General features: G+C 33.3%; 1 protein-coding gene and 1 long non-coding RNA gene across 4 annotated transcripts in view; both read left to right on the forward strand.

Annotated features, from left to right (window-relative positions):
• The first annotated feature begins 446 nt into the window (after positions 1-446).
• lsm6 (LSM6 homolog, U6 small nuclear RNA and mRNA degradation associated) lies at positions 447-8,215 on the forward strand. 3 transcript variants are annotated; one of them, NM_001002077.2, is given in 4 exon segments: positions 447-540; positions 885-983; positions 5,902-6,015; positions 7,986-8,215. In NM_001002077.2, coding segments are annotated over 3 exon segments (243 nt in total). In that variant the 5' UTR covers positions 447-540; positions 885-889; the 3' UTR covers positions 8,021-8,215.
• A 5,903-nt stretch (positions 8,216-14,118) lies between these two features.
• Positions 14,119-14,737, forward strand: part of LOC147846933 (uncharacterized) — a 52,841-nt gene continuing 52,222 nt past the window's right edge. Inside the window, exon 1 of the long non-coding RNA XR_015476710.1 lies at positions 14,119-14,348. This is a non-coding gene — a long non-coding RNA (uncharacterized LOC147846933). The remainder of the gene's footprint in view (positions 14,349-14,737) is intronic.

Below are 14,737 nucleotides of genomic sequence, written 5' to 3' on the forward strand. Positions count from 1 at the left end.
TGTACACAAAATACTTTGACAAACAGACAGACTATCTATCTATCTATCTATCTATCTATCTATCTATCTATCTATCTATCTATCTATCTATCTATCTATCTATCTATCTATCTATCTATCTATCTATCTATCTATCTATCTATCTATCTGTCTTTTTGTCTGTCTGTCTGTCTGTCTGTCTGTCAGTCTAGGTTTCTATACGTCTGTTTGTTCGTCCATTTTTATCAGCTCATCTGTCATTCTTCTGTTTGTCTAACGATTTTATGTCCTAATGTAGCAAAAGCGACGATTCCCCGTCTTTACTGCCACCGTCGATCAGGCTCTTTTTTCCACTACGCATTCTTTGTCAAAGGAGATATATGGAATGACTACTCAGCAAAGGAGATAACGCTATCTTGTCGGCTTCCGTACACTGGCTTTCTAACGAAGCATCTGGTTGGCTGAATGGTGTACACACCATGGAACTAGAATAAGCGGACGAGCTCATTGGTCAGCAGTCGCTCAGTCGAAACGTGCGGTTAACGTTGCTAAACGACATAGGTAAATAACGTTAAATGTTGTATGCTTTAATATAAGAATGCATTCGACGTTAGTGGGGTTTTAAAAAACTGCAGCACTGTACCTTGCTAGATATACGATGACACGTTTATTAAGTGATACGTTGGGTTGGAATGCTAGCATGCTAAATTAGCCGCTTATCGATAACGTTCACCGGCAATTTCCAAACAAATAAGGTTAAACCTCTTCTGGAAACCCCTTATGTGGTTTAAAATAAACGTCTTTAGTACGTTTTGTTGTTATTGTCACATCCTTTTTGTTAACAATGCAGCCATGGTTCATTTTTATAAGAGCTATTCATAAACTTCATTGTCATTCATTTTCAGCTAAAATGAGTCTCCGAAAGCAGACACCAAGTGATTTCCTGAAGCAGATCATTGGGAGGCCAGTGGTGGTGAAACTGAACTCTGGTGTCGATTACAGAGGTACAAACTGAAATATGCGGTTGTTTTTATGTTTGTATTTTACATTTATCATTTACAAGTTATCGAGGGTATGCATGAAGGGACTGATCATATTTGTTGTGTTGGAGGTAATAAAATAGGATGGTTTGGAAGTCAATCTTGAAGAAAACAACATAATTTCCTTATTGCAATTTATTACAAGTTCACTGCCACATGCAAGTTAAATATGGATAAAGTTGTGTCAGGTAAAGTTGGTTTTATATTCCAGGATTCAACGCTAAAGATTTTTTTTTTACTGGCCCGAAACTTTTCACTGGTCTGACCAAATATAACAAGTTACAGTTTTTCTCAGTGGCTTTGGTGCATTTCTCACAACACTATTTACATTTGCACAACAGTTAATGCATTTCTCAAAATAATTAGTCATTTGTGCACATCCTATTAGCAGTTTCTCATTCCTTCCAACACATTGCAGATGCTTTTGGACATGCATCAATTACTTTCATACATCTCTCTGATATTTATAACATTATCATCTGCTTATGTCAACTAAACTTGTGAATGCTGAGTAGTCATTCCATATAAAACAAATAGTTTTCATTTCATTACTTGAGTCATTACATACAAAAATGTTGAACTAGTTGTCAAAATCTGTTAAGCAATATTTTATAAAAAAAATTAAATCTTTATTTTCCTGATAATGTCTAAAAAATTGAACAATTTCATGATTAATTTATAGACTTGTGTGTATTTTAGTTTCAGTTCCTATATGTTTTGCAATATTGTGTACAGTTGTGCACAACTCTACCCAAAGGGAGTTTGTTTGTTGTAAATAAGGGTGTATGTATTCTTTTGCACAATGTTGTGAATAAATTAGAATTGCAAAGAGTATATACAGTTAAAATGTGAAACATACATATTCAGTTTGTTGTACTCCGATTCCTCACTAAATGCAGTGATGTCTAACTTTACTGTAGTTTTCAAATGGCTGTGCAAATAGTATGCAGTGTTGTCTTGAGCATTTTCAGGAAGTGTCAACAAAATCTGACTTTTTTTGCATTGAAAAAATGTACAGAGTAAACTGTCATCATGAAAACAGAACAAAGCCATGTGACTATCTTGTTCATAAACAATGGTGTCAGGACTTTTCATTTTGATGATACTGGCACTTTGATTAACATCAATACTTGCTTTTGAGGAATGAACTATCCATTTTGAGCATGTGACACATTTTTGCAGTTTATCATCTAGGTTTTGCAGTTTAAACTAATTGTTTTGAGAAATGCATTAACTGTTGTGCAGAAATGCACTAGTTTTGTGAGAAACGCACAAAAGCGACTAAGAAAAGCTGTAATAAAAAAATCCTAACCACATATTTTAAATGTTCTGTCAAAAATAACAACTGCGAATGTAGCATTTAATAATGCTAATAAATCTAAAATAAGCAAAATTCATAGTGTAATGCAGACAAACAAACAAACAAAAAAAAGAATAGAAAATGTGCTGGTATTTTATTGCACTTTAAAATTATTTAACAAAATGTGGCTGACTTGCCAAACTTGCGGCAAACTGTGCAGAACATCACATTTTTTTCGTCATGTTGTACCCAAGACATTAGAAACAGACGTTTTCTTTTAGCTTAATAATTTGATGTTGCCGCCTCTTTGCTGTACTGGTTTTTACCAAGTTTTAGAAAAAAATAACATGCTCACATCATCCAATCACATAAGAGGAAGCGAAAAGCAATATGGTGTTTACAACTTCACTGAGAAGGTAGTATTTAAAGGCTTGAAATAACAGTTTCTTAATTTTAAGACCTGATTAGGCCAGTAACGGTCCTGTTTAATTTCACTAGCATCTCGCACACTAGCCCCGTGCCATTGGGCAGTCCTTATTGTTGAGCCCTGTATTCACATATTCTCACTTTCTTCTTAATAATATAATTTTAGAAAAGTATTCTTTGAAAATTCTAAATAGTGAAATCATATCAGCAAATGACTATAAAAGTACAACATTGTTCACAGTCAAATAGATAGTACTATGTTGTTTTCATGTCAAACTTACTTATGATTTCAAATCAAATATTCAAAGTACCGTGGGAAACAATATAGGGAGCGTGTCGCAAGTTGTCGTTAAATAAATGTGCGAATATAAAACCAACTTTACCTCAGTTGCTGTATCCTGCTCTTGATCTAAGGCTTTTAGTCTGAAACCTTCCTTTAGTATTGCCACCATTTTCTTACACTTGGATATTTGTTGTCAAACTTTTTGATTTCCATGCATTTTATTGTCTAAATCAATATTAAAGACCCTTTGATTTTTTTTCCCCAGTGTTTTATTTCCACTTGTTAAAGCAAGTGTGGAGTTTGCATCAACTAAAAAGGAAATTAATATTGGTTGACGTTTAAAATATGAAATCAAATCTATGTAAAAATTAACAACAACTATTCTTAATTACTATACTTCTACTTTTATTATAAAATATAAACAGGAGTAAGTCAATATACTGAAATAGGCCTGCACGATATTGAAAAAAAATGGCAGATTTTTCTGTTTTTCTGCAAAATACATTGTAATATAAATATCATTTAACAAGATAACTTGATAACCTCTGTTTAGAAAGAATTCATACATTGTAAAAAACTATTAGTTGCTTTACTTTTTTTTTTTTTTAATAAAAAGTGAAAAGTACCCTAAAAGCTACAAGTTGACTTTGAAAATTGAGTAATTCTGTTTTAACTTAACCCATTTACTTAATCGTTTTAAGGCAATGTGCTTGCTCATTTTTTTAAAGTAAAGCAAACTAAGTGCTTTTTATGGTGCAAGTTACATTGATTGGGATAATTTTGGTTTTATAATGGAGTTGAAATGGTGCTGTGCTTAATATTGTTTTGCAACTCAATCAAATGTAAAATAGCCCCAATATTGTTTTCACTGTAAAATTAATTATTACCCAGTTAATATTGGTTAAAGTGGCAAACTAATGTCTTGTACCCAAATGGTTTAAATTGATTTAAAATCGTCTGATTTAAAATTCACAGGCCTTGTCAACATCCAAATCCAAATAGAAATATTTCACACTATTAGAACCAATTAGATTAGGTTGTGATATATTAATCTCAACATGACGTTGCAGATCCTGCGATCTGAATATTGTAGATTGGTACATCTATGCTGAAACAATATATTGTGCAGCCCTATAATAAAATTAATCATTTTTAAAATGTTTAAAACCCTTCTAGTAAAAAATTGAATTGTGCTTGCAATGATAGTGGTAAAGTATAAAGATTTAAAATGACAATTCATTGTTTTAATTAAAACTAATTTGATTTTAATTATATTATATTTTAATTTAATAAACTAGGGCTGCAGTATGATTCTGAAATGTCTTCTATTGATTATTGTTGTATTTATGCCTGATAAGATTTTTCTGTTCATTGACGATTGTTTTTAACAGGTTTCTTCTGTAAATCATGGCAAAAATGTAGTTTTTTTTTTGTGTGCATGTAGTAAAATGGGCACATTATAGGGAAATGGCCAAAAAAGATTCATACTTACTTTGTTTAACCCATATATTTTTAAAGTCACTTCTACCTGAAAAAAACATTTTAGAACTTGACAAATTTAAATTTAAGGATACAAACATCATACAAGTGTCTCTTTTCCAATTTTTTATCCACTTTTTAAATGAGACCTCTTTGAATTTGCAAAAGAGGAAAAGTGGATTAAAATTACACCACCTTTTATTCATGTTTCTTGTTCTTGTAAATTTGCTAAGAACAATTCAGTTTTAGTCTTGGTAATAAGTGATTTAGGAGATTTATGTATTTTTTTTCTTCGAGAAGTACTGTTCATATATATATATATATATATATATATATATATATATATATATATATATATATATATATATATATATATATACACACACACACACACACACACACACACACACACAGTTGAAGTCAGAATTATTAGCCCCCTTTAGAATTTTTTTTTTTTTTTTTTTCGCTTTTTTAAATATTTCCCAAATGATTTTTAATAGAGCAAGGACATTTTCACAGTATGTCTGATAATATTTTTTCCTCTGGAGAAAGTCTGATTTGTTTTATTTTGGCAAGAATTAAAGCAGTTTTAAATTTTTTAAAAACCATTTTTGGGACAAAATTATTAGCCCCTTTAAGCTATTTTTTCCCCAACAGTCTACAGAACAAACCATTGATATAGAATAACTTGCCTAATTGCCCTAACCTGTCGAGTTAACCTAATTGACCTAGTTAAGCCTTTAAATGTCACTTTAAGCTGTATAGAAGTGTCTTGAAAAATATCTAGTAAAATATCATTTACTGTCATCATGGCAAAGATAAAATAAACCAGTTATTAGAAATAAGTTATTAAAACTATTATGCTTAGAAATGTGCTGAAACAATCTTCCCTCCATTAAACAGAAATTGGGGAAAAAAATAAACAGGGGCGCTAATAAATCAGGGGGGCTAAAAATTCTGACTTCAACTGTATATATAAATTTATGTTTTATTTATTTAGTTATTTTGTTAAATATGTAACTGGTATTGATGTACATCAACTGAGAGATTAAACTTGTTGTTAAAAATGAATAATAAAAATAATCTGTTGATCAAAATAAAAATTGGTCTTATGTTATCCAATACTTAGAAAAATATATATTCCCAGAGAAACATCATTTTGACTCAGAGTTTATCTAGTCTGGAGGTGCATAACTGTGGGTGGGATGTTTAACTTTCACACCCACCCAATCGTAATGCAGAATCTTGTGAATTTTTAAATATCACTTGAAGAGAATGTTAAGTTTTCCAACAAGCACTACACAGTCCTGCCTTTACCCCTGATCTTCCAAGAAATCCTCTGAAATCATAATGTAAATATGTTTCGTCATGCGTAATGTGCATCTTGCCTTCAGGAGTCCTGGCCTGCCTTGACGGCTACATGAATATTGCGGTGGAACAGACAGAGGAATATGTCAACGGCCAACTGAAGAACAAGTATGGAGATGCATTCCTCAGAGGAAATAATGGTAGGTCTTTATTTATATTTTTTCTGTTATTTATAGCTCCTTAAAAGGATAGTTCACATAAAAATCAAATTTGTCATCATTTACTTGACTTACTTTTTTCAAAGCTGTTTGAGTTTTTTTTCTTTCAAAGGTGCAGATGCTTTGAAGAATGTTGGTAACTAGTTGCCATGAGCTATCTTTCCATTCAAATATGTAAATTAGATGCACAGCTGGATTATTGCATAAAATATTGGCGATCAAATAACATCAGAATGGGTGACATGGTGTCTCAGTGGTTAGCACTGTTGCCTCACAGCAAGAAGGTCGCTTGTGCATTTTGGTTGAGTTGCTGGTTTCTCCCTTAATGCTGTCCCACTGTCATTTATAGTATCAGATGATTTGTTAAAACAGAATCGCATGACTTTTTCATGTGCATGCTGCATTTTATTCAGTACATCTGTTTCCATCATAGTTAATGTACGTTTTTTTTTTTCGTATTGCATATGCACATTTTCTAAATTGATGCACATTTCCATTAAGCATTTTTGTGCAATATGTGGATAAAAATGGGTGGACGGTAACATGGCTATTGAAATCCCAAGTACAATTTTTTTTTTACATTGGAATTTTTGGCTACTGTTTACCAACATTCTTTAGAATATTTTCATCTGTTTTCTGAAGAAAAACGAAACTAATGAGGGTTTGGAATCGTTTGAGAGAAACTAAGTGATAAAAAAGGGTTAAGGTATTCAGCCTAAAATGGAAAACATTTCATGCATTTTCCTGTTTGTTTAGTCAACACAAAAATCTGAAAGTAGTTTACAAAGTGAAAGTTTTTGAAAACCCTGGCGTTTTCCTGTTTGTGTAAATGCTCAAAACAACTGGGAGTTTTTAAAAATGATGACATCATGCTTTTTCATAGTAGGAAGTGCTGGGCGATATGATAATTATTTTCAATATTGAACAATAACAAAATATATTTTGATATAAGTTGTTAATACTTCCAGATTTAAAAGAGTATCCCCCATGTTAACATCCAAAAATGTGAATTAACTTTATGCGCAAAACTGGAATATTGCATAAGATGTGCAAATGCAGCAGACCTTTTCATCCAACGAGTCAAAGTGAACAAAATCATCATTTCATGAATAACAGGTGCCAAATATATACAGTAAAAATTAAATTTGCTGCGGTAGGAGAAGCTGCAAAAATCTTTTCTTTATTTCATAAATGGACTTGCTCCTCAGTGGCATTTAAAGGCCTCAAAAGCGGAGCACAGATGCTCTTGACGGCTCTGGAGATCATTAATAATATAAGATAACACTAATATTAAAACTGTTAAGGCATTTTAGAATGCCAAAAACAACATTTCAGATGTATTACAATACCATTCACACATGTTCATTATCACATTATCTCTTATAACAAAATCACATTACTTTTTTTTTTTTTTTTCCTACTGGAACTTGTTTGGTACAAGTGTTTCCATTGTAGTTTATGTGTATCTTTTCGTATGGAATAAAGTTTGTCCTACTCAGTTATGCGCATCCATTTTTTTAATGCGCATTTTCAAAATTTATGAACATCTTGGCATTTCCATATATTTTTTTAATGCGCATATTCAAAATTGTAATAACGCACTTCTAGATTCCCTTTGTTGCACATTTCTGGTCTGTGATTGGCTTTAAGATCTACATAGAATAAAAAAGTCCAGAGCTTATCATTGTTATTGAACCAAAATCTATTGCGATTTGATATAACATTGTTTATCAGCCCAGCCCTAATAGTAGGTGTTTTGGGTAAAGCTAAGATGGTTTCTTTTTTTTGGTTACATCATTGTCATAAATGTAGCCTAAATGTTTATCTTTGGGTGTACAATCCCTTTAAACAGAAAACAGTGATGCAGTTTCAGAAGCTCAGAGTATGTTAGTTTCAGGCTTGCAAAGATAATGCTTATAACAAAGTAAATTATTGTTTTCTTTGCCCTCTAGTGTTATACATCAGCACCCAGAAGAGGAAGATGTGAAGCTGCTTTACTTATTTCTTCATGCGTTGTTAGAGAAGTCAATTGTTTACTGTTAATATTCATAAATCCTTTGTTAGCTGATGATGATGTCTAAGTTTGTTAAATGTTTTGTAACACACATTTGCTGTCCTGCAGAACGATGCAGTAAATCATTTGTTTTCCAACAATAAATTGTGTTCATGTTTCCCTGATTTATCAGTTCTCGAGGTGCCTATGAATATTTAAACAGTGATAATTCAGTCATAAGAAATTGCTGATTAGCACTTTCAAGTCTGGAGGTTGTTGAAAGCTTCTTTATTTCCACATTTCCTATCCAATGCGTAATCTACCAGCTGTTGCACTTTATTTGATCTAACAGACTTTCATTGCATGTTGTCGTTTTTTTTTTTTTTTTAAACAAATCTATCTGATTGTTCTGTTGTCTTACTTTTTTTCAAGGTTTCAGGAAAGTTAAATGTTGAATTCCCTGACCATTTATTAACTAAAAAGCAGAATTTCTATGACCTACAATAGATACATCTTTAATTATATAACATTATATTTGCGTATAGAAAATGCTCATCAAAATTTTCAATACCTTGAGCTGTAATAGACATGGCATATTGCTGCACCTCTCTTTAGGTGTGTGACATGTTTTACACAATTCACAGGACATTATTGCAATGCACGTTCAGCCACAGCAAAACAACAAATGCCACAAGTATTGGCAGAAATTTTATGAGGAAAGTCACCAAAAAATGTATCCTTTAAGGCTACAATAATCAGAAAATTGTTCCTAAAAATCTACAAAGGTATGGTTGAGTGCTGTGCAAACAAAGAAAAAACAGCCACAGACAGTATTTTAACAGGTACAACCTGGCGACTACATTTGAATGCTGGTTGACGAGTTGGAAAAGAATAAAATGGCTGTGAAAAATAGCTTAACCATGATAGTAGGCAAAAGACAAGAAACAAAATACATTTTTAAAAATGTATTAAAATAACAAACAAAAACCTGTGATGTATATGAGCAATATCTCACGAGTAGCAGTGCGATATGGCTGTATATCGGCACAGAGGGAGGCGTGTGTTGGCACGAGGCAGCAGGACGAGTGCCTTAGTGTCCCACCAGTGACGATATACAGCCATATTGCACTGCTACGAGCGATATTGCATTTATACAACAGTTCGACAGCATAATTGTGTATATGAAAAAAAGAAAATAAAACTCAGTCTAAAAATCCATTTGGATGAGGAACTACTTTCGTTCGCCATTCCTTCACACCTGCAGCAGACGTCAGAACAGCAGAAACCATTGCTACTTCACAAACATCACTTTAAAGCTAGTATTTTGGGGATTCTCTAGCGTAATGTCTAAAGAGAAGACACAACAAGTAGTTTTGCTCACATTTTAGGATCATAAGGCTGAGATTACTACCAGATTACTGTTATGTTTGTGATAAGGAAGAACACTAAAACACATGCGGGCATCTTTCTTTTTACTGAACTAGTCTGCAGTTACAAAAACGGGAGACTTGTTAGAAACAAAAAGATGTCCAACCAAAATGTAACTCGGGGTTATTCAAAGAGTGGCCAACACAAAATACATACATTCCCAAAATACATACATATGTGAGTCCCATCTCACAGTCAATACACTGCAATTACTATGGTATAAAAACAGCACTGCAGCATTCAAAAGAGAGAGATCAACTTAGAAAGTCACTTACCAATTTAATAGTTGTTTGATCAGCTGTAGTTTTATATGCTGAGTTTTCGTCTAAGTGCTTATTATGGCATCTCTGTTGCCATCTTATTGATGGACAATGTCAACCGTCTTTGCTCATTATGACAGGCTGATGGATGCTGACGCGATGTATCTCAGAAATTATAAATATTTAAAATAGGCACTATGCTTGTAAATAAACTGCTGTTTCATTCTAAACAGCTACATTCTCGCAAAAAAAAAAAAAAAAAACTCAAATACATTACGTTGCCCAACAGCTGAAATATTTGTCAAACTGTAGTGAGTTTAATGATCTGCTGTCACTCTATGTGGGTGGAGTAATACACAAGAGTGAAAAGGCTGTAAAAGTTCTGTAATTGCTGAATATCGCACTGCTATCAGCCAATCAGATTCGAGAACCAGACAGAACTGTTGCATAAATTCAAAATCAAACAAAAAAGTGCTTCAGGAGGGGCTAGTGTCGACAAAGAGCTTAGAATGACCCAGAGGCGACACTCAATAGAGCGTTCCATTGCAACAGCATCGCCCAGCAACAGCCCTGAGATTCCGCCATTTTGGAGTTAAAGTGAACAGCCTTATCGGATCTTATTGGATCTTAAGCCGCCTTTCTACTGCACACGACATTTGGACACGACTGTTGGAATACGCCCCCTTGTGGCAGCCGCACAGTATTTTCAGTGTTGTCGTGCACAATGGGGGAGATGATGATTCTCACGATGTCTGAAATAAAGGAGGGCAAAAGCAAGAGCCTTTATTCTCTTTGCGTTTACATAGTTTGATGGATGAATATATACTAGAAACTCATAGACCGCTAAAATATTGGAGGGAATGTGGAGACAACATTAAAAAAATATATTTTTTTACTTTCTTACTTACATTTACGAATAGAAAAGTTTTTTTTTAATATGGACTTTTTATAATTCAAAAAAATAACCAAATAAACTCCTATTTCTCATCTTGCGTGCGTGAGTCTGCTTGGACAACACTGGAATACATCATATCCGGTCGGCAGGTCGCATACGGTCTAGTCGCAGTAATTCAAATATTTTAACGAATCCGCAGCTCAATTCGGAATTGAATTTTCCGCATACAGACATGATCGGAAATCCCCGCAGCTCCTGGACTGCTCTCCATTGGAAATGAATGACTTCCGGTCTGTTGCTTGTCATTTGTCGTGTGCAGTGGAAAGGAGGTTTTATTATCGCGATGGCTAGCAGCTGCTTTGTTTCTTTATTTTATTTATTTTAAAAAGCATTAAAGCTGAGATACAACCTGAAATGCAACAATACAACACTTACTATCACAATCATTAGCACTTTTAATAGTTTACTTGACTTATAATATGTTGTTGTTTTATTAGAATATTCATTCCAAAATGGCCGCCGCATGACCCTAGCAGCATTTGATTTCCCAAATCGCACTAGAGTGTCGCCTCTTGGTGATTCTATGCTCTTTGGTGTCTGCTCTTTGGGTAAGGGATTCATAAAGACAAACAATAACGTAAGACTCAAAGTAAGTGGAAAAAACAAGGCTTTAAAAAAAATTTTTTTTCACTTTTCTAGTGCCTTGGGCTTAAAATTTCGTTGTTTAAAAATCTGTGATATTACATAATTTGTATAAAAAAATAAAATTATTTGACTTTCAATGTCTGGAATCGTCCTTTTGAAAATTCCATGATAACTTCTATTACCTGTTTAAAAGGAAACCTGCTTTTCCATTTGATTTAAACAATCCTGGCACAGTGACACTTGGTTTGGCTACTAAATAAGCATAAGATGGTTCATTGGGTTTCAAATGAGCTTTACTGTATGTGCTTTTGTTTTATTCTCACGCAGGAACATTGTGCTTGAACCCGTATTTCTCTTCTCTGTGTATCCACATACATGCTCTTTGCCCTCGTTTAGGAGACAAAAGGCTGCCAAGGTCGGCCCTGAATGCGGGATGAAGGACACAGTATTGATTAAACCTTGTCTGTAACCGGAGTGAGCGGGGGCTTTCTAGCAAGAGCCTAGAATCATTATGGCGACCGCAGCAAATGCTCTTCTATTGTAATCAAAAACCAGAGCCCCTCTCGCGACGCTGCTTTGCGCTCTGAGATTAATTAGCACCGCTCACACTAATGACCTGATGACTAAATATTCGCTGTCTTATGAGGGCTGATCTAATGACCTAGAGCAACAGTCTGCAACATTAGAACTGGCAACAAATGCTGGATTCTGAATCTGTGTACAGGTTATCACCATCATCATGTTGCATTTATTATATGGATATGTATTGGGCATATGGATTTGGTTGCAGAATTGTAGATGTCGGGGAATAGCGGCAGCTCAGATACATTGGAGGTTGTCTGGACTTGCCCTTTCGCATAATGCTATTTTGGCTGTGAAAGGATGTGGCACGTTTGCACTTTTAGGCTTTAGCTTTTATAAGACTGGATTGTTGCATTGATGTTTAGGGGAGTTTAAAGTCTGCAGCTCCACCAGCAGTTGGACTCTAACATTGCAATGCATCATGGTAATTCACAAATACTGTAGCATACAGTAAAACAAGGGTTACTGATATAAGTAAATAAATATTTGGTCGCACTATACATTGTTTCATTAGTTTATGTAATTGCAAACATGAAAAAATTTACATCCAAATTCACACTTGTCAGTTAACATGAACGTTAACTAACATGAATAAATAGTAAAAGTCTTGTTCATTATTTGATTATGTTAGTAAATGCCTTAACTAACATTTACTAATACAACCTTATTGTAGTTACCTATTTTATATATATATATATATATATATATATATATATATATATATATATATATATATATATATAATTATTTTTTTTAATGAGGATGCATTTAATAGTTTGACAATTACAATTACAGTTTTTTTTTAAACAAACTGTAAAATAGTTTTTTTCTTATCAACTCAGTAATCATCAAAAAAATCTGAAAAATTAACAAATTGAAAACATTCCATGAAAGTATTGATAATATAAAATTTTATCGCAGCCACTGTCTGGTATTCAACAGGTATATTTGTTGGAAAAGCCAACAATACCTTGCACGAGTCACGATTATTGATGTTTATTTTATGCTAAAAATCTGAAAACAATTTACAGAAAATTAACATATTCTGTAAAATTTGTGTTGCACATTTATCAAAATTATTATTTTTTTGTTAGTAATAGACATTGCTAAGAAATTATTCTGGACAACTTTAAATGTGATTTGATTTTCATATAGTTGTATCTATTTAAAATAACTGGAAAGCTTATTTATACAACTTTTAAATGATTTATAAATCAAGTTTTCCAAAAAATGTTACCCTTATGACTGAAATATTTCCTATGCCATGAACATAATAAATGGTCAAATTTAGCATTGCCAGCATGGTAATGACTAGGGCTGTAACGATACACCAAACCCACGATTCGGTTCGTATCACGATTTTTGACCCACGATTCGATTCGTATCACGATTTTTTATTTTATTTTTTTCGTGTGGGGTGGGAAAAAAAAGATTTTTAAAACTATTTTTAATTAAATAACATTTGAAAAATCTTTATAACCTAAACATCAAAGAACAATATTAACTATGCAAATTATTAACAATATAAATAGCCATATATAAAATAAATAAATAGCCAAAGCTATATCACTTCTGTTTTCTTTGTAACAAAATACTGTTGAAAAACCAAACAGAACTAAACTCCATTGTTTAGATGGTTCAAGCATGTTGAAAATTCTTTTTCAATCAAGTTCTCTTACAAAGAAAAAGTAGGCTAAATTAAATAGCTAGGGATGCTCATTTGTTAATTTTGCTAACCGACAACCGCCGCTCATTAATCGGTTATTACCGTTAATTGGTCAGATTACTATTAATTTTATATTAAACAAATTGACGTGTCTATTTTGTGTCTGACACATTAAATATTGCATTTTAAAATACTGATTTATTTTTATATATTAATAGCGGAACAGAACAACAGAGCATCTTCACGCACCTGCAGTGTTTAGCACAGAAGAGCAGAATAATCTAAATCAGTGGTTCTCAAACTGTGGTACGCGTACCACTAGTGGTACGCGGGCTTCCTCCTAGTGGTACGCGGAGGAACCGCTGAATAATGAAAGAAACAATTAACACTTTTAATCCTTTAATGCGTAATATAACATTGATGTGATCAGCATTGGCTGTTTAGTGAAGCGTACGATCACAACGCTGTGCTTAGAATGTTTATTTTAGTGCATTGTGTCATAAGCTGCTATAAATCAGTTTCCAAAGTTTAAGAATTGATTCTGAAGCGTAATTTGACTGACATGAAAAGTAGCCAATCACAGTCGACCTTGTATAGTTGCGTGAAACGTAAGGGCGGGACAAATGCTTTCTGTGTTGCAGAGACAGAAAAAACAACTTAAAAACAAATGTTTTGTTGGAATAATGCTTCTCGGATGTTTTCACTGTAGAGATGTTCAACAGAGTAATTAAACCGCGGACATATGTCCTGCCTTTTTGATGATCTACATACACGTTTCGCTCTCCGACAGCCAGTCTGACCTGTCAGTCCTCCAAATACATTCTGAATGGCGGCGCGGGAATGGAGGTATTGCGCAATTATTCATTTCTGCAAATGCGGCGAGTGCTTTATTTTAACACGAGAGCGCATTCATGTACGCAAATCGCTAAAACAGATATGCGAGCTCTTAAATATGCTTTTTTCAAATGAACTGCAAGACCTCTCATGATCGCCTGTGTGCTCAGATTGAATACAATCGCGATCTCTCCACTATTAAAGCAAACATTATTTATCTTTGCTCCTTGACTAAATTTAGTCAAAAGTATTAAAAGTTATGAAGTATTTAGAATTAGATTGATACATGATCGATGACAATGCTAATGGTCTTCTTATTTGGCTGTGTTGTGAAGTGAAACTTACTTTTAGCAAAGGTGAAATTTTTTTTGTTTCTTTACGACAAAAGAATTATGCTGGAA

The sequence above is a fragment of the Danio rerio genome, chromosome 1, assembly GCF_052040795.2.
Source record: "Danio rerio strain M-AB ecotype USA chromosome 1, GRCz13ab, whole genome shotgun sequence".
In the NCBI taxonomy this organism is placed as follows: domain Eukaryota; kingdom Metazoa; phylum Chordata; class Actinopteri; order Cypriniformes; family Danionidae; genus Danio; species Danio rerio.